The 24,839-nt window shown below is 40.1% G+C and overlaps 1 protein-coding gene across 1 annotated transcript; it reads right to left on the bottom strand.

Annotated features, from left to right (window-relative positions):
- Positions 1-3,367: 3,367 nt before the first annotated feature.
- Positions 3,368-23,488, bottom strand: HACD1 (3-hydroxyacyl-CoA dehydratase 1). The gene is made up of 7 exons (XM_061181545.1): positions 23,204-23,488; positions 13,855-13,972; positions 13,648-13,666; positions 13,484-13,572; positions 10,763-10,884; positions 6,154-6,332; positions 3,368-3,524 (listed from the first exon to the last, which is right to left on the bottom strand). The coding sequence occupies exons 1-7, from the start codon at positions 23,458-23,460 to the stop codon at positions 3,442-3,444; spliced, it is 867 nt and encodes a 288-aa protein (XP_061037528.1). The 5' UTR covers positions 23,461-23,488; the 3' UTR covers positions 3,368-3,441.
- Between the last annotated feature and the right edge of the window lie 1,351 nt (positions 23,489-24,839).

The following is a 24,839-nucleotide window of genomic DNA, read 5'->3' as shown; positions in this document are numbered from 1 at the left end:
ATGAACAATACTACTGAACTAAAATCATTTAGCATAGTTTTTAACTACTAAAACTATGATGTCCATTTATTTCATATCATTAAATTCAATACAAGAAAAAAACCTGATTATTACTCTGGATTTTACCACTGTTCTCTGTCTTATTGCCCTACACTACTTAAGTGAATGGACAGATCAATTACACAGCTATAAAATAACATATGCTTTAAAGAGCACATACAAAATGTCTTACTACCTCACCCTATGCAAATATTGAGTTTTTCATTTGTATAAACTTAAAGCTATGGTGTTCATTTTGGTTAGAGACAATAGAACAACATGGAATGCTGATTTTTTCTGTTATATTAAGTACACGGAATACGGCATTTGTAAGAAGTCACCTCCCTCCGCCCTGATATTTCTCTGTGGCAGTGTTTCTTAAAGGGGTGGTGGAAACTCTCAACTGCCTGCATCAAGCTACCCAGCACCTTGGTAGAAATGTAGATTCCTCAGCCCTACAGCCACTGATGCAAAGCCTCCAAGGGAGGGACTCTGGGGTCCTAGGATCACTCTTATAAAAGCTGTGATCTGAAACCCATTTTTCTACAGTCTTTATCCTAAAAAGTAAAACCCACAAAGTGTTAAGTGGATTTAAGAACAACTGCATTTAAAAATATAGGGGTAAGACACTATCCTAAATCAAAAAATAAAATGTATTTTTATTTTTCTATTGTAGTTGATTTACAGTGTTGTGTTAGTTTCAGGTGTACAGCAAAGTGATGCAGTTATACATACACATATATCCACTTTTTTAGATTCTTTTCCCATATAGGCCATTACAGAGTATTGGGTCTTCGTTGCTGCGCGCGGGCTTTCTCTAGTTGCGTCGAGCGGGGGCTACTCTTTGTTGTGATGCGTGGGCTTCTCACTGCGGTGGCTTCTCTTGTTGCGGAGCAAAGGCTCTAGGCGTGTGGGCTTCAGTAGTTGTGGCTCGCAGGCTCTAGAGCTCAGGCTCAGTAGTTGTGGCGCACAGGCTTAGCTGCTCCGCAGCATGTGGGATCTTCCCGGACCAGGGCTCAAGCCTGTGTCCCCTGCATTGGCAGGCGGATTCTTAACCACTGCACCACCAGGGAAGCCCTCAAGGTCTATTTGATTCAAGCCTGACTTGCCTACTCAAAGGAACGTTTTTGGGAGATTTTCAAAAGAAAATGTTGTCACAGGAGACAAGTGCAAAGGACTTTCAAATACTCTCTTTCTAAAATCAAACTACCATTTAAGCACTTTATTTTCTACACAAAAGACGGCTTAGAATTAGTTGAAATAAAAGATCCTGAAGATAAACTAAATCTAAAGTTTAGGCATGCACTGAATATATTAATATAGTCCCTGAATAGTTCGATGTATTTCATTTTTATTAAAGTTGATCACAATTCCTACTTCAAGATATTCCGTCATTTAAGGGAAAAAAAGAGTATTACAGCTGCTGGTAGGGAGTACAAGTTGAATTAGTGCAAATTTTAGGAAAAGGATTGAAAACAGTTTTCATAAGACAGGCATCTAACAAGATAAATATGTGAGCTTCTTATACTATGTTACCAAAGGAAAAAGTCCCTGAAAATTTCTTCCGTATAAAAATTCAAGACGAAAACGATCAAAGCCATGTAAGCGCAGAATGAACATCAGCGTTTTTGAGAATTAGTAACCTAATCCTGCAAAGGAAATATTAAAATGTAATGTAATAAGAGAAATAGCACCTTTTTAAAAATCAAGTTATCTAAAATGTAAGTTTGCAAAACTATTCTGCACTACAAATCTCCACATGAAATCCTTTGAAAATGAGGTAGTAACACAAAACAAGCAGTTCTGAAAAGTGTAAGGTTACATGCTGATTGTAAATGCAAAGAATACAGAACAATTAAAGCCAAAATAACACCTACATATCTATAGCAGGCCAAAAGTTCCTTTTCTTTTAAAGTCACACATTTAATAGTGTCTCTAAAACAGGCCAGGAAAGCAGCATACCTTAATATAAGGGGGAAAATTTTTAAGGACATTTTTAAGAATTAAACAATTTTTAGAACTAAAGCATTATTAGATTATCTTCAGTGTACCTTTCTATTCAACACATGGACAGAAGCTTTACCATAAGATTTTTGCTATTCAATGGAATTCAGAATAAAATGAGTCTATTTCAGATCATACCCTAAAATTTTTTGATACCTAAGTACCACAAAGGGATTGTCACAAGATGATTTTTTATTAGATGATTCCACAGTACAGAGCAGCCTTTTTCAGCCAGAGTTCTGAATGTAACAGACACAGTGTTACCATCAGATTCAATGTTATTATGTTTTTCTACAAGTGAGGCCAAGTATATACTTACATTCTTTCTAATCCCTTAAAATCCTTACAATTGAAAAGCTTGACCTTGAGTAGTTAACTCAAATAAAAATAAACTTGCTTAGGAGTATAATTTCAGTGGCCTAAACATATTTCCAAAGAATATTTTCCAACTGTGACACCTACTTGAATATTTTGGGCTTTTTATATGACTACTTTATCTATATCAAAAGATTTACCATAGCAAACTATGTCTATGTTTCCAAAAATTGTTATTAATTAAAAATGCTGGGGCTTCCCTGGTGGTGCAGTGGTTGAGAGTCTGCCTGCCAATGCAGGGGACATGGGTTCGAGCCCTGGTCTGGGAAGATCCCACATGCCGCGGAGCAACTAGGCCCGTGAGCCACAACTACAACTACTGAGCCTGCGCGTCTGGAGCCTGTGCTCCGCAACAAGAAAGGCCGTGATAGTGAGAGGCCTGCGCACCGCGATGAAGAGTGGCCCCCGCTCGCTGCAACTAGAGAATGCCCTCACACAGAAACAAAGACCCAACACAGCCAAAAATAAATAAACAAATAAATTTATTAAAAAAACATACATACAGAAATAACTTTTTTAAAAAAAAAAAGCTACCTTATAGCTTGAGAGAAATAGACCTTGGGTTCAAGAAATGCTAATACATTATTGTTATTATAATTCTGTATTTAGTTTCATTTATAAATATCACGTAAATATCACTGGCAGGCATCATAATGTTAAATCATTAAACTAATTTCTAAATATTGATTTCAAAAGCTTTGAACATATGTTGCAAAAAAAATTTAGTAAAACTTATTTTTAGTTTAAAAACAAAAGTTTTTTTTTTCCAGGTAATACACACAATTATTTTTTTTATGATCATCACCTACCCAGGAGTTGATAATAAATACTTGCATAGTTCTTGGAGAAAACGGACCTGGCACAATCTGAAGACAAATATTGGCAAGTACCACGTGTCCCAAGCTATAGTTTAAGAAATAACACAATCTGCAATATTTCATGAAGCTGTTTATTCTTATTATTAAAACTTGGACTCAAGTAATCCTGGTTATTCTGGAAAAAGCACCTTGTTGTAGAGATCATTTAATCATCCTTTTCGACAATCACCTCTCCGTGAAGCACCTTTCTTCTCTGACGTAACATATGAAAGTAGAGTTGTGGAAACACTTAATTGAAAAAAGAAAACAGAGAAGGTAAGCTATGGTTGGAAATCTTTTATGCTTGAAACCTCTTAAACATGGCGGACTTCGAAAGCAAGCACATCATATACAATTGCTACTACCGCCCTAATACTTACAGGGCTCAGGGTAAGCATACAAATGGAGGGCCACATACCATATGCCTAAATATTTTAATGCCATAAACTATCAGTCCTTTCAGCAAACTTAAATATTTTGATAAATATATCTTCATAATGACCTGGAAGGCCATGTTTGAATTTAGAATTCTATAACTCTTCGGAATACCGTGCCAGAACAGTGCTGCACAAGGAAAGCTGCCCCACCTGGCCCCTTCTCTCCGTTCCATTGGCTGTCCTGTACCATGAGGGGTCTCGGGAACACCTGTGTGGATGTCCAAGCCCACACAGCTGCATCCATCCACCTCACAAACAGCTGCCCCCTGATCTCAGGGATGTGTACACAGGTAACAGTGTTAACCTCAGGAGAACAGACTGGGGAAGAGAGCTATGCAGTCTAGATGCACGCTCAGTGCCATCTGGGTTGCAAATTCCATGGTCCCGGGTTTCCAGGATGTGATCTGAAGGAAGGGGGTCCTGTGTGGAGTGGTGATCAGCAGTGAGCCAGGACAGGGCCCTCTATCTAAAACTGGGCCCAGAGCAAAAGCCCCTCTTGGCTGGGCATAAGGGTAGTCTGGTACACACACACAAATATATATGTATTAGGTCAGTTAGACAAATGGCCATCCACCCTGTCAAATTTGGAGAATTACTTTGAGCCAATCTGAACCAGTACTTTAAATCATAGGGTAAATGTTGGTGCATGAACAAATTAACATCAGCTACAAACAATACAAGTATACAAATATCTCTGAAAATGATGAACAGAATAGCCAAAACTAATGAACCTAATGACAGAAGAAGCTTTGAATATTTTGCTTAGGCAACTGTGGGTAACTACTTTTTGAACTTAGCTCAAATGGAGCCAAAATGCATAAAAGACTTTATTTTTTTATTTAGGTATCCAACCTTCATTAATGTAACCATCATATTATACCTAAGGGCCTAAATATATTCAGGCCATATAGACTTAAAGCTAACTGACCGATTTTTGCAAATACTTCTATAACATCTTGAGTAGTTTAGTAGAAGTATGGGTTTGAGTTCAAACCTTGATCTTAGTTACTAGCTGAGCGATTTTTAAAGCAATTCACTTAACCTCTCTAATCTCTAATGTCCCCATTGATAAATGAGAACTAAAAGGACTTCTTTTGAGCCCTAAGTGCTCAAAATGTACTTTTATACTTGTAATTAGCAAAAGATTTAATAAGCAAAGTATAATTAGTTGCTATTACTACTAATACTAATAATCAGGTGGAAAACACCCCCCTGGCTGGCTGATCCTCCAGCAGGCGGGGCTCTCAGGTAACTGACAGCCTCCTAAACTGAGAAGCAGCTACTGGCAAAGGCTGGTCTTCACAGGACACCTGAAAATGCACAGTCACAAGTTACTGGTTTGATGGTTTCAAACCATGATCTCTTGGGCCCTGGGCTTCCACAGAGATGCCTCAGTGGCTGTGAGGAAAAAGGCAACCCAAGACCTGAACCTGTAACTATGATAGGACAGGTCCGGCTCTGCTCCAGGTGTGCTGCCATTCACCAGATGTTGCGAAAAGCAGGGGAAGAAACAAGTGTCATAGGCACACCATCCCCGAGCCCTCCTGAACTTGCCCTGGTGGATAATCGGAGGAGAGTCAGGCTGAGATGGGAGAAGGTGAGGGGAATAAAATCACTATATGACCATCAAGGCAATTTTGATTTTGGAAAAGCTTAAAAGTTGGAGGTCCCAAGGAAGTGGCCAAATTTTATGTTCATCCTCTTTAGATGAAATATTTCATATTGCGTCAATGTCGATTTTAGATTCTATAAACATTTCTCATTTCTCTTTTCCCCCGCACTGACCCCAGAGTCTCTAATTTTATTGAGGAGGGCAAATAACAGCTTTGCTTTATCTTCATATTTCCTGCTAGTGATTATCAAAATCTGACCTAAAAATACACCACTTTGTATTTAAATGAAATGAATAGAGTCTCACCAATTCATTGCAACTATTGAAAGGTGAGGAGAAATTAGTGGAAAGACTGAGTTATTCAAAATATTTTAAGAAAAGCAGTTTTTTTTATTATTTTCTAGTACACAGGGCAACACACATAAGGCTAACAAGTACTCCTGGATGATCTTTCCAAGTATGTGCTTAATGAATAGAAATGACCTCAGATTTTCTTGGATAAAATGTTCATGTTCGATACATAATTCTAAATGCTTTCAAAGAGTTCACTGCAGGCTTTATCTTTTCTTTAAAAACATAAATCATACTAAGCTTATTTTTAAGTGATTTTGAGAAGGCAATCATTTGTGTGTTAATTTACTTACCTTTTTTTCTCACAACTCACCCTTCAGTTATTTCAAATTATGAATACACGTGGCACTGAACGGAGGTTTTGATGTATTTGTAAGACATTATTCTTCCTTATTAATCTGGCATTTTATGACATCTTCTGAAAAACTTTCACAGCATATGCTAAATCAAAGTATAATACTAATAGAGACATACTTACATGGTATATACGAGGCCATGGTTATAAGAAGAAAATAATAGTAGTCAAAAGAGACATTGTATTTATTGGGAAGTCTTATTGAGAACATTCCTGTTTTCTTCACATATGGTAAGGCAGCGTATATTGTAAGAAGTTCACCAGCAACTCCAACAGGATATAAGATGATAAAAAAATTATATCTGGAGAAAGAAAAACCTGACAATTATTTTCTAGAATAATTATTGGATTTTATATCATGATTCTTTTGCTACTACTTTATTTAAGCTTAAAAATTCTCCTTTCTATACATACTTATATTAACCTCACGTAACAAGGTTAATTTTTTTTCACTTTAATCATTTGCTTATTAATTTAATTATCATCTTTTTTTTTTCTTATAGTAGTTTCCATTTTAAGTGGCAAGATCTTAATAAAGTAAGAAGTCAACTTACTTTACAGGGCTGAAATAACAATACATTTTAAAGTCAGTGACTGATTGATGCAGTTTTTTAAGTATGATAAAGTATACAAGTATTATAACTATTACAGTGTATTGTAAAGTAAATGTAAGCATTGTAAGGCATTATGAAAGTAACTGCTTTGACACCTGGAATCATACTGATTTTTTTTTCCCTGCAGCTAGTCATTTGTTGATCAAATGCTGTGTTTTTAAAAAAGACCAGTTATGATCCTAATTTTATATCTAAATCTTGAAATCGCCAAAGTCGTTGTTTGGAGACATTTGGAAAACGCTTTGTGGTTACTAATTAAAAGAATGACTATTTTAGAAAACTGATAAAACCACCTGAAGCATCAGTAACTACTAATGAACATACTGTCTAAAACTGCTTTCATGACAAAACAAGGAAGACAGGTCGTTTCCTGAATTTGCACATTAAAGGAATAGTCAGCTTGCTTAAAAGAGAGCTGAGAGAGTTCTAGTCAAAATCCAAACCACAGTTTGTTCATTTGGATTGCGGAGCATCCTCCAACACAGTGTGGGCCCAGCATCACTTCCGCCTACAGTTAGAGGAACACTGCACAAGTGTCCACTGGTGGACCTGCAGGACAGCCCCAAGCGCCCAAGGTAACGACATTTCTTAAGAGTCTCCTTATTCCTATGTGCCAAGGATATGCAAGGACAAGAGGGGACAGAGGGGGGCAGAATTATTTGCCAAAATAGATGAACTGGTAAAGAAAGAAAATGATCTTTCTACTGTCCCTCTGTGTCCCCTCCTTGCCTTGTGCATGCCACCTGCTTCCTCACCAGCCTTATGTAGTTATGTGTGTATTATTTAAATCAATTTTTTCCAACCTCAATTTCCTACCTCAATTTAAAAGTACATAACTGAGCATTTTATATTCCCTTCTTAAGTAAGACATTCAAACCTCCTAAATTTTTTTTTAACTTTATGTGACTCTCAGATGATTTTGGGGGGGGGGGGTAAGATTGTTCTTTAACTGAAAAAAAATCACACTAAGTATAAACTAGGTTAAAGCCTTAAAGATGTGATTATTTTTAATGAAGTGGGAAAAAATTACACAATTTATTTGACTTTATTTGCACTTTAAAAAGGCTCTATGTCACCAACTCTCTAAGCTCTGATGGCAGCATGACAGATTTAACTACTTATTCAGAAAGAGATATGATGTTTCCTTACAGATTCCTAATTGTCATCAAAAAATGTTTTGAAGGGAATGCATTTTTGAAATTAAAATGGAAATCAATATGAAAACATAACATTACGCATTTATCTATTCAGTGGGTTTTTCTAGGAACACGTCTGACAGATAAATAGAATCAAAGTATATTCAAACCATCACAGTAGGGCAACTCTTTATAAATAAGAAGCCATTTTTAAGCTTTACTTGAGAATAACTTCAACACTGGAACATAAATATAAATGTTATTTTAGGTTATTTAATGGGGTTGGCAAATATATGGCTGGTTGGGATCTTTAAGATTTTTGACATGAAACATAATTATTCACGATTATGCTTAACTGACGTGATGTATTATGCTAACATGTGCATTCAAAAGTTGAAAGATTTTATAGTAACCTGTTTAACATTAAGGCAATTGACAAAGGATTTCTAACAGCAAATTTAAACATGCAATGGTAGAGTTTGGAACTTTTCCAGAAATTCAAGACATGCAAATGCATTCTAAAAGGCGGGCAAAGCATTAAAGACCATTATCTCCCGCAAACAAATTTTATAAATACAGCAAATAAAAAGAGACTATATTATGAATTAGTATTTTCAAAGGTGCTAGAGGTCTGAAAGACTGAGGTCATTCAAAATGGCATGAGATGCATTCTGGGATTAGAATCCAGCTACATTCCAAACTGCCAATCTTGCCAAACGCTTATAAATGGTAGTGCAACCTTATGACAGATGAAACGTTTAAGCTCAAACTATAATTTTGAAGTATTTTGTCATATTCAAAATGGTAAGCCACAAATATCTAAAAAAGAGCTAGAGAATATAAAAACGTTTGAAAGGATATATAGTATAATTAAGAGTGATAATCCTTTGTAGGGGGAATATAGACAATTTAAAAGGTTTTTATTCTTTTAGGTTATTTATATATACTAATTTATTATATTTGAACATGTATAATATGAGTTATTAAAAAAGGAGTAATTACTTAATAATAAGTGTTAGGCTTTTTGTATAAGGGGAGCAAAAACAAGTCTGACACTACTTATGAATTACCTTTATAAGCTAGCTATGGATTAATACAAATATCAGAGTTTTAAAAAATAATGGAAATATGGATATTGCATTGTTTTTAATATCACAAAGCAGTATTTATAGCATCAGAAAACTGGGAATAATCTAAATTCTAGCAATATAGAACTGAGTCAGTTATACTATGGAATATTATGCAGCATTAAGAGTTAGAGAGCTAGATCTAAATGGACCTGTACTGATTTAAAAAAAGAAAAAATGATCTCCAATATATAAACAAAAATCAAGTATCATGTCATCCTATTCGTTTTTAAAAACTCACATCTGTGTATTCACATTGCTGTTATTAAGAAAAAGTCTGATGGTAAACTCCCAACTTCCTCTCTCCAAGGGAAGGGAGTGGGGCTCAGGTAGGAGTACAAACAGGAACTTTCCATGTTTATTCTATATACTAAAACTATTTGAGATTTTTTCACAATGAAAGCATATTACTTTTGTAGCTTAATAAAAAATTTAACAAATGAAAATACTGTCGAACTCTTATATTCTACCTATGTGGGATACCTACCTATCTATCTATCTATCTACCTATCTTATCTATCATATCTATCTATCTATCTAATTTACCTATCTACATAGACGTATATGGGATAGACGTTTCTTAACCCAACTGCCCCCCTGCACTTCTCACCACCTGGCATTTCTCACACCTGTTAGTTGTTGTATTTTCTGTCCCCTCCGTCTTGAGAGGACAGAGATTTTGTTGCACTCACACCTGCACCTCAGGTATGCAGTAGGTACACAGCATATGTTATTGTTATTATTGTTATTTCGACTCTAAGTGCAACATGGAGAATGAAATGAACAAATCTATGCTGGTTTGTGATTTGTTCTCCAAAGGGCACAAATAATAAGTTGTTTTTATAATAACTTTGTAAAATATCAGCTGCTCGAAGAACACATACTTTAAAAAGGACGGAACATCTTCTGCTTTAAAAACTGTTGCTTTGGGAGAGCTATGTTTAGAACCCTTGAAATATAAATTTTGTCCTCATAACAAATAATACAATTTCAAATAAGGGTGACTTTTTTGTTTGTTTGTTTGTTGTTGTTCTGGCCGTGCCGTGCGGCATGCAGGATCTTAGTCCCCCGAGTTCCCTGACTGGGGATCGAACCCGTGCCCCCTGCAATGGAAGCAAGGAGTCTTAACCACTGGACCGCCAGGGAAGTCTCTAAGGGTGACTTTTTTAAATGTCTGTCTCTGCTACTTTATACACACAAAAAAAAGTTGACATTGTATATATAAGATACTAAAACTTGTGGATAATAAGTTGAATGTTAAAGTAATTTAAATCAATAACTGATTGATGTAAGGGCCACTTTTAGCAATTACAAGAACAGTATGTATTTAATTCAATGAAAGTCTGTCGTGTTAAAATAATTTCTATGCACTGGAAGTTTCAAATAATTTCTTTAATATGCATTTTGTTACTAAAGCTTGCCTATTTTAAAAGTTTATTTTTAGTGTTTTAGCTTATTTTCCTAACTTTGTTTTGTAGAATAAAAACTTTGTGAGTTGTCAAAAAAAAAAATTTAAGTCAATCAAACAAAATGCCATAGTTTTGGCCAAGAGTTGATTTAATGTAATCCCAAAGATGTGTATTTTGCTTTCAAGGAAAAATGAATGACCGATTCAGAGGCTAAGGACACTAATGTAGTTTGGCATTGCTTTCACTCAAGATATATGTTAATATGACTGTTGCCTGGTCATTAAATTAAGCCTTTAGAATGCAAGTTACAACACTGCTAACTTCACAAACAGCAGCCTCCTGGAAACACAGGGCTGACACACATTTTAGTTCTCTGTGTTAGCTCAGCACACAAAACACGTATGCGCAGGACGGGGAGCAACTAAACTGCAAGACATCGTCGCCACCTGGCCCATTTAATGAAGTATGGCAAGTGGTCGAGAAGACTGAATGTGTAGAAGGAATAGCGAGTGATCTCCGTCACCGTCCACACGACCAGAAAAAGCACCACGCTCTCCTCATTCTGGATCTGCAGAATTACAGAGAAAGCCACAGGGTTGTTTAACCTCGAACTTCTTTCTCCACGAAGATATTTTCTGTTTATTATTTAGTACGTGCCTTTTATTATAACGGAGAGCTAGGGTTAGACAGATGCAATACAGAAAACGCAATGCAGTCACCATTACATAGGTCTTTACAAACACGCGATTTAAATGTGCTCTAAGCACAGGAATGGTCAAATTTCTATTGGGTTCTCTGCCTCACCCTTCACTCCAGCCAATAACTCAACCATCCCAGGACAACATCAGCCCCTCAAAACCAGTATGGGAACAATCTGACCCTTGGACTTTCTATTGGTCGTCAAATCACACCCATCCTACTGCAGCACTAACTCCCGAATCTGCCCACTCACTGCAGCCCTGCTACCACGGTGTCAATTCAGGACCTGATCACCTCTAATGCAGACAGTCCCCTATGCAGTGCCCACTTCAGAGGTGGACGTTTTCTCTTAAAAGCAAAACACAGAAGCAAACCAACAGAAACAAAATTGGAAGGTGCTAGTCCCGGGATTTAAAAGCTTCATGGCTTCCCCACTGCTTACCAGGAGGAAAGGGTAAAACCCTCCCACCTGAGCATGATGTTCAAGGATCTTTACAGCTGGAGCTCAGAAATCTCGACTTCTTGTGCAACGACTCAACCCCACCCCCAGCTCTCTCTGGGGACACAAAACTTTGTATTATTTCCAGAATATGCTCTGAATGTGTCTTAACACATGCCATTCCCTCTAATTATCAATAGAATGCTCCTCCCTTTTCATTTTTTATAAATTTATTTACTTATTTTTGGTTGCCTTGGGTCTTCGTTGCGGTGCGTGGGCTTCTCATTGCTGCGGTGGCTTCTCTTGTTGTGGAGCACGGGCTCTAGGTGCGCGGGCTTCAGTAGTTGTGGCTCGCGGGCTCTAGAGCACAGGCTCAGTAGTTGTGGCTCGCGGGCTCTAGAGCACAGGCTCAGTAGTTGTGGCTCGCGGGCTCTAGAGCGCAGGCTCAGTAGTTGTGATGCACGGGCTTAGTTGCTCCGCGGCATGTGGGATCTTCCCAGACCAGGGCTCGAATCCGTGTCCCCTGCATTGGCAGGCGGATTCTCAACCACTGCGCCACCAGGGAAGTCCCTGAATGCTCCTCCCTTTATCAATACTTCCCATGGAAAACCCTTTCTCACCTTTAAGATCCAGCTAACCACCACGGGCTCTGGAAAACTTGTCCCAAACCCCTCCTCTCACCCTGAGCAGTTACGTGCTCCCCTTCCTTGTTCTCACAGTACTGTGTTCATATCTGTATTATAACACTTGCCAATTTCTATCAGGATTTGGCTGCCAAACTCTTGTATATCTACAGCACTCAGCTGATACACTCCTTCCTCGGGGAAGCCTTCCTTCACTCCCTAAGTCAGGCCAAGTCTGCCGGTTACTGCAATCCACACTGGCCTCTTGTTTCAAAGCACTAACACTAGTATAATCAATTATTTCTGCAACAACTTGTGTACCATCTCTCCCAATTCCAGGCTCCATGAGGTGGGAACCATATGTGTATTATAAATAGCCAGATTCCCGGCACAGTGTCAGGAACAGAATAGGCGCGTAATTCATACTTGTTGAATGATTCAACATCTGTAGGGCTGCCCCCTACTCCCCGACAGTCAGTACCCCTGACAGCTGAGACTGACTTATTCATTTCTGTAAATCCCGAAGTAAGCACAGTGGCAGGGGTATAGAATGCACTCAATACATGCTGGTTGAATTAATAAAAGATGGGTGGAAAGATGCCCATGGGATACCACTGTTGGAGAAGATTAAATAGTAAAATCAAGGAAGAGATTTTCTGTAGGATAAAAAAGAGGCGGAAGGGATAAATTGGAAGACTGGGATGGACACATACATACCACTATATATAAAATAGATAATTAATAAGGATCTACTGTATAGCACAGGGAACTCTACTCAATACTCTGTAATGGCCTATATGGGAAAAGAATCTTAAAAAAAAAAAGAGTGGATAGGGGCTTCCCTGCTGGCACAGTGGTTAAGAATCGCCTGCCAATGCAGGGGACACGGGTTCCAGCCCTGGTCCGGGAAGATCCCACATGCCACGGAGCAACTAAGCCCATGCGCCACAAGTACTGAGCCTGTGCTCTAGAGCCTGCGAGCCACAACTACTGAGTCCATGCGCCACAACTACTGAAGCCTGCACTTCTAGAGCCCGTGCTCCGCAACAAGAGCAGCCACCGCAATGAGAAGCCCGTGCACCGCAACAAAGAGTAGCCCCTGCTCGCCGCAACTAGAGAAAGCCCGCGCGCAGCAACGAAGACCCAACACAGCCTAAAACAAAAAATTTTTTAAAAATTGGAAAACCCCATTTTATATGGCTATAAAAATGCCAATTTTTGGTTTTGCTGGTGTTTCAAAGCCATTCTACGAACGCACTAAGTCAATGTACAATCACACTTACATCCAAACCCAACCTTTCTTTGGCCAAGGGTTCTGCTTCCTGAAATACAGTTAATATTTTGGATTCCTATTAATAAGAAAGCTTTCCTGCAGGCTCAAGTAGACGAAGTGTTGTGTCACTTACTGGTTTTATACTGTGAGTAACGAGCCACACCATAAAGATTCTTGAACTCACTTGGACCCCAGCCACAAGCACAGAAGTAGGTACAATTCCTTAAAGAAAAAACAAGTCAACCACTGCCCTAAATGCAATCTATGCCAAACATAAAAATTAAATCAAAAACTTACCAATTAAACAGTGGACTACCTGTAAGCAAACACACAAAAAAAATCACATGTCAATAGCATACAACATAAAATAAATTCCTGTCATCGCTGGTTTTAAATGCATCTGTAGGGAGTAAATAATCAGCAAAATAAGACTGATTTTGCTCAACTGATATATTTTCAAATAAATATGACAGTGACAGAAAAACAGCGTCGTCGAAAACTTACCTCAAGCAAGGCAAATGTCTGGAAAACTTTAAGTGTCTTCTGAATACTTTTATATAAACCTTTGTGTGTTCCTTTTTCCATATAAAAACGTACCATGGCAATAGCTAGTACCAGCCACCTAGAGAAAATAAAAGCATTTTATAAAATTCTATCACAACGAATTCCACTGAATCCTGTAAAGAAATGCCATAATTTATACAGTTAATAACATGTATGTGTTATTATGCTCTCAGTTCATTATTCTATTTTAAAAACTCATAGGAAGAAATGACAAATATCATTTTTACATTGACTCTTCAAGGGAATAAGGAGCACATATTCGAGATCAACTACATACAAAATGTCAAACAATGTGCATTGTATTTTTGGTCTCAGCAGATAAACTGACGGACTGAAGAAACAGGTTTCTGTACCAAAAATGAAGTCATTATAAAGCATTTAATAATTATATAAAAATTTGAGGTAAAAAGCTGTGTGTGTATAAATATGTATTTTATACAAATATATAGTATATATTTATACGTAATTATAGGTAAAAATCTTTAAAAAGAATCATTAACATTTTTATTATTTTCTCTAAATAAAAACAATTGTAGTGCCACAGAAGGGACACATATAGAAGGTCAGACATAAGCCTGCTTTTAAACAGTGTGTTTTAAAACTAGTGGTTACCAAGGGGGAGGGAGCAGGGGGGAGGGGCAAGACAGGAGTAGGGGCTTAAGAGATACAAACTAGTATGTACACAATAAATAAGCAACTAGGATATATTGTACAGCACAGGGAAATATAGCCATTGTTTCGTAATAACTTCAAATAGAGTATATTCTATAAAAATACTGAATCTCCATGTGGCACACCTGAATCAACTATACTTCAATTGAAAAAAAAGTTTGTTTTCAAAAAAGAAAAAATACATATGCCCCCTCCCCCCTTTTAACTTACACTTATACATTAAATATAGTTGCGTGAATTAATGGTACTTAAAAATACAAGCTACACCTGTGGAGACCAGCTTTCTCACCCCGGTACTCAATGTCCAAGAGTCACTGATGAGAGGTAATTTTTTTTTCCAGTTTCCATTGCAATTAGAAAAGCACTTTGAAGTTTAAAAAAGTTGCGTTACCTGTAACTTTTAAAAATCCTTAATAATACACCCATGGAAATGAATAGCTACCCCAGGCTTTTGAAAACAGTGGTCTCCAAAGTGTCTAGTTAAATGGATTTATGAACTATAAAATTTATAATAATTTTATACAGGTTTAACTTTTTAATTAAAGAGCACTCAGTAAAATAGACGAATGGCTTAAAGGTGCCTGCAAAGAAACGACCGACTGAGTGGGGTGAAAATGCAGACTCGATCAAACAGCAAGAAAATGGCAGAGAGGCACTTCCACCCCGGGAATCTCTTCTCCTCAGCACACAATGAGGATAAAAACAATGACCTTAAAAATAAAGAATTTAAAAACAAAAACAAAAACAAAAACAAAACAATGGCCTTTAGTGAGATATGACAAGAAATCAGGCAAGTGCCGGAAACTATCACGAAGACCTTTGCAATGTAGACGTATTAAGGATAATAACAATGATAATGATAAGTACATTTCCAGCGTGCTTTCAATGTTCCAGACACTGTCCTATATGCACATTTAATATATTAATATTTCATCCTCACAATGACCCCATGAGGTAGCGACTACTACTATCCTATTTCACTGCTGTGGAAATGGGCAGAAAGGGCCCTAGAGCCGGTCAGCTGGGACCTCAACTCACCACTCATCTCACAGCCTATGCTCTTGAACTACTCTGCTGTACTGGTCTGGCTCTAAGCGTATACTGTGCCTTGGGATATTAGCTAATCATAATAATTCATGTATTTAAATGATAAGTAATTTTTAAAGCTATACAGAATGTTATGCTCAAATATTTTAACTGATAGTAGTACGCTATCAAGAAAGTTTGAAAGCCACTGTTTTATACAAGACAATCACCATGCAGAGATATCCTGCGACTTACCCTAAAGCTTAGAGTAAGTTAATGGTGGAGGTCTCCTAACCCTCACTGCTCTTGCCTTTCTACTGCACCATGGCTTTTACTGGATTCAACTCACGGTTCCATCCCGCATTAGAGCCAACACTCAGCCCTGTGCTGGGCTAATCTGAGTGTGTGCTAATCTGGATAATGTTTTAAGTACTTACCAGGTTTAAAATGTTCTGATTTCATTATCCTCAATTCCAAGTCCTTACACTACTTCTAACAGGAAAACAAAAAGCTTAATGTTTTCATTCACATTTTCCCATATACTTGTCTTTTCTTTTAGACAAATCCAAATCAGATTTTTACCAAATACCAATTTAAGAGGTAACTGTTAACCTACCAAAGAATTCATCAAAAGATTAATTTAGATGGCAAGTTTTCTACATTTTTAAAGGCATGATATAAAAATCCATGCATTTTAACAGTATAACAAATTTTACTGTTGTCCCATAGGTGGCAGTATTGTACCAACTAGTACAGTATTACAATACTATCACCACTAACCTGTTGGAAATAAAAGAAATTAACACTCTGGGGTTAGAAAGGACCATGGAACTATCTATGCTAACCTCTCATCTGTTTTTTGGTAAATATGGCCACGAACTCATCTGAACTAACCCGTGCTCACTTCCTAAGCCCCCCCCCGCCCCAATCACAAAGGGTGAGAATCAAAGTCTCTCTTGAGGGCCCTACATTCAGCTAACGTTGGGCTTCCTATATCCGTCAGTTTAGTAACTGTAATTTTAAAAATTTCCCAAAGCAAGTGGAGTGTCTACAATTAGGAATTCTTTTTTGGACAGTTTTTTAAAAAAATATGCCAGAGCTACTGATTGCCTAAATATGAACCCAAATAGACACTTTCAGTCCTTGACAAAACACTCTCTTTGGAAAACATAAACCTGTGTTCCACATGTAGAAGGTTTCTCGCTTGCTTAATTCATTTATTTATTCATTCATCTTCAGGATCAATACAGGACAGGTACTGTGCTAGGTGCTGGGGAATTAGGGATAAACAGGACATAGTTCTGGCCTCAAGGAACTCTTAAGTTACTAAGTGGAGACAGAACACTGCAGCAACGAGAGAGATGTGGCATAACTTCCTAAACACCTTCTAACACTCACTAAATGCCTTCTTCTCATGCCACTATGGCTACAATCACCCTGAAAAATCTTATTGAAGGTGGAGCTCTTTCTTCTAGCTGCATTCTGGTGCTTCTTTTTCTCCTCAGATTTCTTGGAGACCACCTGCTTTTTGAAGAACTTGGTTATCTACACCTATACTCCTTTTTTTTCTTAATTTCAACACCGCTTTAAAAATTTTTTTTATAAACAACTTCAAACATATACAAAGGTATAGAGAATGAATGGTACAATGAACCCCCATTTGCCCACTGCCCTGCTTCAACCAGTATCATCTTATTAACAATCTTGTTTCATCCAAACCTCTATTCACTTCTTTCCCCACAAGCCTACCTCCCTGATTATTGTGAATCAAATCTCATACATCCTATATGATTCATAAATGCTTAATTATGTATCTCTAAAAGGTTTATATTTCATAAACATAACCAAAACACCACTATCCCATGTGAAGAATTGAACAATAACTTCTTCAATCACAAAACTTAGAGTCAAGATACAAATTTCCTTAACTGTCTTATAATTTTTTAAAATCATGATTGAAATAAGATTCACACATTGCAATTAGTTGCTATGTGTTTTATGACTCTTTTAAATCTATAGGTTTCACCTCCTTCCATCCATCCTCATCTCTCCTCCCCTCTTTCTCTTGAAATTTATCTGTTCAAGACCCTGAGTGGTTCCTGCAGAGTTACCCTCGGTCTGGGTTTTGCTAACCGGATACCCACATGTCATTTATTATGTTCTTCTGGCCCCTGTATTTCCTGTGAGTGTGTAGTTCGTTCTAAAGGATTGAGCAGACAGATTCACATTCAAGGTTAATTTCTCCGTTGTGTTGTGTACTTCCCCAGGGAGCCCGAAATTTCTGGCTGTCCCTCTTCTTTGTGATGTTAGCACTGATGACCATGGTCCAGATCCATTATTTCGGCAGTTACTGAGAAATCATGATGTTCTGACTTTATCGTTTCTTCTTTAAACCTCCTTCAAAGTAACCATTCGGAGGCTTGTACCAGAGATGATCTTTGACGTTCATACAATCCATACTTCCGTGTGGTGTTCACTGACAACTCTAAACTTCCTTTCCTAGACTACATGCAGACTCGTATAGTAGCCAACATGTGTTTCAATTTATCACACATAAGGCACTCATGCCAACAGAGTTAAGCTGAAAGCTTCATAAAAGAAAAAAACCAGATAAACTGGACTTCGGTAAGATTAGGACCTTCTACTCTTTGAGAGACACTGTGAAGAGAATGAAAAAGCAAGCCATACCTGATAGAAAATATTTACAAATCACACATCTGATAAAGGACTTGTATCCAGACTATATAAAGAACTTGCAAAACTCAATAGTTGAAAATCAAACAACAAACCCATAAAAAATGCGCAAAAGATTTAAACAGACCCTATACCAAAAAAAGGTACACAACTGGTACGTAAACCCATGAAAAGATGCTCAGGGTCATTAGTCACTAGAGAAATGCAAATTAAAATTACAGTAACACAATACACCACTTAGAAGGTATAAAGTTATGACGACTGACCACACCAAGTGCCGATGCGGATGTGCAGCAACCGGAAAGCTCATTCACTGCCCGTGGGGATGTACTGTACAACCACTTTGAAAAAACAGTTTGGCAGTTTCATAAGAAACCAGCAATGTGACTACCATATGACGCAGCCATTCTACTCATAGGTATTTACCCAAGAAAAATGAAAGCGTGTGTCCACACAAGACTTGCATACACATGCTCACCACGTCATCTGTCCTAGCCCCAAACTGCAAAGAACCCAAATGTCCATCCACAGATGAAGGATAAACACGTTGTGGTAGGTTCATACATGGATCCACCTACCTCGGGAATATAATATATGTCTATTACTTAACACTTCAAGAAATGTACGTGCCTGAACCTTGGGTTTGGTGCTCTGCTAACGCAGACTATGTACACTGTGAGAATATCTTACATAGTTTCTTTCTGCATGAAGTGCATTTTTAAATTCACCACTAGGAGTAGGAATTATCATTTCTAAACACCCACTGTGTGTCCAGCACCCTGCCGACCACTTCATATCCACTATTTCTTAATTCCTTGTAATAGCCTAGCAAAGTAGTTGTTTTGCTCCTTTGACAGATGAGAAAACCCAGGGTCAGAGAGGTTATGGAACTCATCTGAGGTCACCCAGCTAAAAAGGAGTGAAAACATAACCTTCAATTAACACCTTCCTGTACTGTTTACAGGTTAAAATCCAAACATGTTAGCGAGGCATGTAATAAGGCCTGTGCAGTCAGCCAGGCTCCCCGTCCATCTTCCTTTCCCAGCCTACACTGCAGGCCCGCTTGTTGTCACCCCAACGGCATGTCAGCATGAGTTGTTCCCTAACTCCTGCTTTTTCCTCATCCCCGCCGAGTAAATCCTACTCATCCTTCAAAGCTCAGTTGGAATGCGATGGTCCCCCCTCCGCCCCCAAAGCTTTCTCTGACCCTCCCTACCTGTCTGACTTGACACCTCTGCGGAACTTACTTCATCCTGTCTTTTATTGCAATCTACAAATGCCCCAGGTGGCACTTCTACAAGGACAGGGCCTAAAATATTTAGCTTTTGTCCCTCACTTGACCTAGGATAATGCACTAACACATGCGGGCTTCAAAAGTGTTTGTAGCAAAACAAAAAAATAAAAAAAGAGAGAGAGAGAGAGAGAAATGCTCACTTTCCTAGTCAAGCATCTGTTGTGAGCAAGTACAATAAAAATCCTCACATCCTTTAAATTACATTATTACTTAATTAAATTAATTACATCCTGTAGTTCTACTCCAGGAATTCATCCTAAACAACAAATTCAAGAGAAACAAATTAAAGCAAAACGTCATTAGAGGCATGATTTAGTCCATTACTGTACCTTAACTCTATTCCCTCTCATGTAACCATGAAAGAGTGTAATTATGAAAACTACATAGAAATATTTGGTGAAACAGTGAGTGAAAACAGAATATCCTACACAGCAGATACTGTAACTACAATACCCTATAATGTGCATTCATTCACTCAACAAATATTTCTTGAGTGCTTCACGGAGCTGACACTGATACAGGACGACACAGACAATAGGCAACAGGACGAATCAGTAAAATTCATCGTACAGTTATACGGTAATAAGTACAATAGAGAAAAATAAAGCAGGCAAGGGGGATAAGGAGTGTTTGTGTGCGGTTGCCATTTGAATGAAGATAGCCACGAAGGCCTCCCTGAGAATGGAGATTTGAGTAAAAATCTGAAGGAAGTAACTCACATGAGAGATAACAAGGAAAAATGAAAGGCCATGCTAAGCTTATAGAATTAGGCAAGTTCTTTTCTACATTTATGTAAAATTTTATTTCTTAAATATTATTTTGATTGTTTTCAAAACTATTACAAAAAAATTAATAAACCCTCCAAAGTTCTGCTAAAAGAGAAAAACAAAACAAGCAAATGAACAAAAAGAACCTTTGCATTAGCGGATGTAAACTAGTATATATATAGGATGGATAAACAACACGGTCCTATTGTGTAGCACAGGGAACTCTATTCAATATCCTGTGATAAACCTTCATGGAAAAGAGTATAAAAAAACAACGTCTATATGTGCATAACTGAGTCACTTTGCTGTACAGCAGAGATTCGCACAACGTTGGAAATCAACTCTACTTCAATACAAAAAAAAAAAAAAGTTGCTAAGAGAGTGAATCTTAAATGTTTTTATTCCCAAAATAAACATGGTAACTATGGGAGGTGATAGATGTGTTAACTAATCTTATGGTGCAAATCATTTTGCAATACATACATATACCAAATAATCACACTGTACACCTTAAACTTAAAGTGTTCCATGTCAATTACAACTCAGTAAGGCTGGGGGGGGGGGGGGAAGCGAAAAAAAACCCAACAACAAAGAGCCTCTTGCTATCCAAACCACTAAATGTACATGCGTGTGTCCCGCTTTCAACACCACAACTTCGCCAACTCATTTACCCCTCTGCCCCAACCCTCCAATTAAATCGGGAGGCTTTCTTGCATCTCAATGAGCCTATTTCCAGAATTAATCCCACTTGGAATATCTACCCTCTACATAAGCAAATCCTATCCCTTCTTCAAATCTCAACGCCTTTAGAAAGCCTCCAAAGAGTTAATTATATGGATTATTCCATTTCCGTTCCCCTTGTCTTTAAACAGAGATAAGAATGGCAAGGGACCTTCTCAACACAGGCAGGGAGACAAACAAGTTTCGGGGAAGCAGTAATTTGCTGAGCCAGGGAGGAAGGTTAGGAATGAAGTGTGAGAACACAGCTGAGAGAACACTTAATTCTGCTTCAGGTCGGGTAAGAGACCCAGGATACTTCAGAGGTGGCTTGGCTAGAAGTCACAGCAGAAACATGGGGATTATTATCCAAAGAATGAACAGCCTGAGCAAAGATGGAGAGAGCCATGAAAATAAAACTGCATGGTGTTTGAGGGCATAGTGAGTTACAGGAGATTTCAAAAGCAATAAAACTGGAAAGAGGAAATCAGGGAGATATTGCAAAGGGCCTTGAACGACAGACAGCCTAAATCCCTTCCACTACAGTGGAGGTAATGGGGGGGTCACCGAAGGCTTTAAACTGGAGTTATGCATTGATTTTCGTTTTTTGAAAAGGTTAACTCAGCCTTCAAAAGGGAGAGTGGCCTGGGAAGGAAAGAGACAAGACCAGTTAATAAATGGTAGGTGACCCCGAAGTGTTTATTAACTGGATGAGACTAGCACAGAGGAGAGAGGATATTTTCAGCCTCCAGGGTATCTAAAGGCTGCAGCACACAGTGGGTACTCAATTGTTCTCCAGTAGCTTTGACTCTATTAGTTTTCCCTTTCAAGATTATAAAATTTAGTAAAGTGGAAAGAAGTAGCACGGCTCTGGACTCAGACTGTGCCGAAATCCAAGTCTGACACTTGCTGGTTTTGGGAACTTGAGCAAGTTACTTCACCTATTTGTGCCTCGGTTTCCTAGTCTATCAAATGTAATATCATGCACCCCTCACAGGACTGCAGAGGACCTGAAATGACATACTACACCTAGAGTGACCGACACAGTGCCTAGCGCACAGTGAATCCTCAATAGATACCAATATTTTCATTAACTGTATTTGGTATTAAGCACATAATAGGTACTCAGTACTGTATCAAATCATTTATTAAATCCTTATCAATCACATTTTTCTATAAGCCCTAGAGAAAGTTAAAGGTATTAAACGTTTCCCCAGATTTGTGTAGGTTAATAATACTTCATGTGATAACGGGAAAATAACTTTTTTAAACGGCAATGCCATTGAGAAACGGAAGAGCATTTTCCCAGCCGGTTTTGAAAAGCGGTCGACACATGTCACTGTGACAGCTCTCTGCAGAGAGACAGTCATTGTGTAACCTTAACTTGTAAGTCGTACTCAAAGCCACAAATAAAAGTACAGGGTATCAGTCACGGAGCCAACAAGATGCTGGACACGAGTGCTAAGCTCCGATCCGGCAGGGTTTTTTGAAAACCGTCTCAAGTAAGAAGCTCTCGGGAGCACTATTACTTAAAAAAAAAACAAAACAACAGCAAAAAACCCCGTAGCGACACGAACAGTTAGGAACACTGCCCAGCCATCAGCGGCACGAGGACACGCACTCCAGGGGCCGGCGGTCGAGGACGCGGGTCTGGGCCCCCGGCCGGACGGCTCCGGGCTCCGGGGTGGCGGGACCCCAGCGCTTCTCCAGCAGCAGCAGCAGTAGCGGCGCCCGCGGCGGCCGGGCCGGAGCCGCCTTCCCCGCGGGGCGGCCCCGCATTCCTGCCCGGGTCTATACTTAACCTCCGGCCCGCGCCCCGCGGCCGCCGCGCACGCCGTGCACCGTATTAGGCAATGCCCGGCGAGCAGGGCCCCGGCGCCCCTGGCCCCCCCGACCACGCTCCATTCAAGCCCGGAGGCGGCGGCGGCGGCGGCGCCCCTCCCCCACGGCCGCCGCGCGCGCCCCCGCGCCGCGACCACCACGCCTCCCGGCGCGCACGCGCGCCCGGCCCCTCGCCGCCCCCTCCCCGGAGCCGGGCGCGCCCCCCGGCCCGCCGGCGCCCGGAGCGCGGCATGCCAAGCGGCGGCGGCGCGGGGAGGGCCCCTCGGGAAGCACGTACCCCGCGGTCATGGCGATGTTGTAGAAGATGAGCCAGGAGGTGGCCAGCAAGCCCCGGTGCCTCCTCTTGCCCGCGGCCTCCCTCTCCTCGCCGGCCTCCGAGGCGCTGCCGTTGGTGCCGTCCTCCTCGCTGGACGCCATGGTGGCCGCGCAGCCGGGGGACGTGGACGAGAGGGGCAGGGGAGCGGGAGGGGGCCCGGCCGAGCGCGCCGCTGAAGCGCCGCCGCCCGCTGCCGCCGCCTCCGTCAGGCGCCCCATGTGCAGCGCGCAGGGGTCTCGGCGCCGCCAGCCCGGCCGCCCGCCGGGGGAGGAGCGGGCGCCGCGGGCCACCGCCCCGCCCCGCCCCGCCCCGCCCCGCCCCCGGCCCGCGGGAGCGCGCGCCGCGCGGGGACCCGGCCGCCGGTCCTGGGCGCGGGGGCGCGCGGGGGTCCCGGGAGCCCCTGGGTGTGAGCTCAAGCTCCGCTCCCGGAGAAACCCATCCGCCTCGCCAGCTGGGGGAGCCTCCTCTTGGAGACAGCCGGGGCGTCTCGGCGCAGACGACGGGCGCCTTGCTAGTTAGTGCCTTGAGTCGAAACGCACCTGGACTTGGCGTGGCCCTGCCCCGCCCAGACTTCTGTAAGATTGTTTCTGGAGGTGGAGAGAGGCCGTGGGATCCTCCCGCCAAAGACTCATTCTTAAGAACTTCTGGGGAGGAAGCGCCCACTTTTCACCCTGTTTCACTTTTCCCAGCCAGTGGAGCAGGCATGGGGCGGGGGGTGGAATAGGAGTGCCCCACCTGCGTGGATTCCACTGGAGCCAGTGTTCTGTGGGCGTGCATTGCACTTCACCGCGGGATGCTGGATGTTACAGGGAAACTGGAGGAAATAGGACGTGACAAGATACCAAAGGAGAAAAGTTTGCGCAGACAGAGGCAACCTACGGATGGAAAGCTAGCAAGAGCCCTTCCCGCAGGAAACGTAGTATCCCACTGTTAGGCACTCTGTGTCTCCTTTTTTAAAAATCTTCTTCCAGATACACATGCTTTCTCCTAACAGTTCTTTCCTCTTTACCCTTAAAGCACACAGTTAAGAAGGCAGGCTCTGGGTATTAGTTTAGTTCTACATATAGCAAACCCCATCCAGGTGCTATCAGATGACCAGTTACTGCTTAATTAACTAGGTGTAAAGTTTTACATATACATTAATGTCAATAGTTTATTACAAGTCGTGTAAAATGGACTCTAGTTTAATAATGGGGAAGAAAGGATTAGGTTGCTCCTGAAACTGATTTGTAGAGCATGTAAAATGATTTTACTGGATTCTGTTCAACTGTAATCAATGACAGATGTATGTTGTAGACAAAGTTGCAGAATTAAAAAGAAATCTGCTTTTAATTTATTCTTTTTGTATTAAGAATTTGTATAGTACCTTTACATTTTGCAAAACAGTGTTGTCAACACTTATTAAAGCATTTTCAAAATGAAAAAAAAAAAAAAAAAAAAAGAAGGCAGGCTCTGGAGTCAGATGACTGGAATTCAAGCCCCAAATTCCAGGCTCCACCAGTCTTATTAGCTGTGTGAACTTGGGCAACTAAATCTCTCTATGCCTCAATTTCCTCAGTGGGAATAATTTTAAAACCTACCTCTTGGGGTTGTTGTG

Source organism: Eubalaena glacialis, chromosome 2 (genome assembly GCF_028564815.1).
Source record: "Eubalaena glacialis isolate mEubGla1 chromosome 2, mEubGla1.1.hap2.+ XY, whole genome shotgun sequence".
NCBI lineage: Eukaryota > Metazoa > Chordata > Mammalia > Artiodactyla > Balaenidae > Eubalaena > Eubalaena glacialis.
The sequence above is the reverse complement of the archived record's forward strand: the minus strand, read 5'-3'. Positions and strand labels throughout refer to the sequence as shown.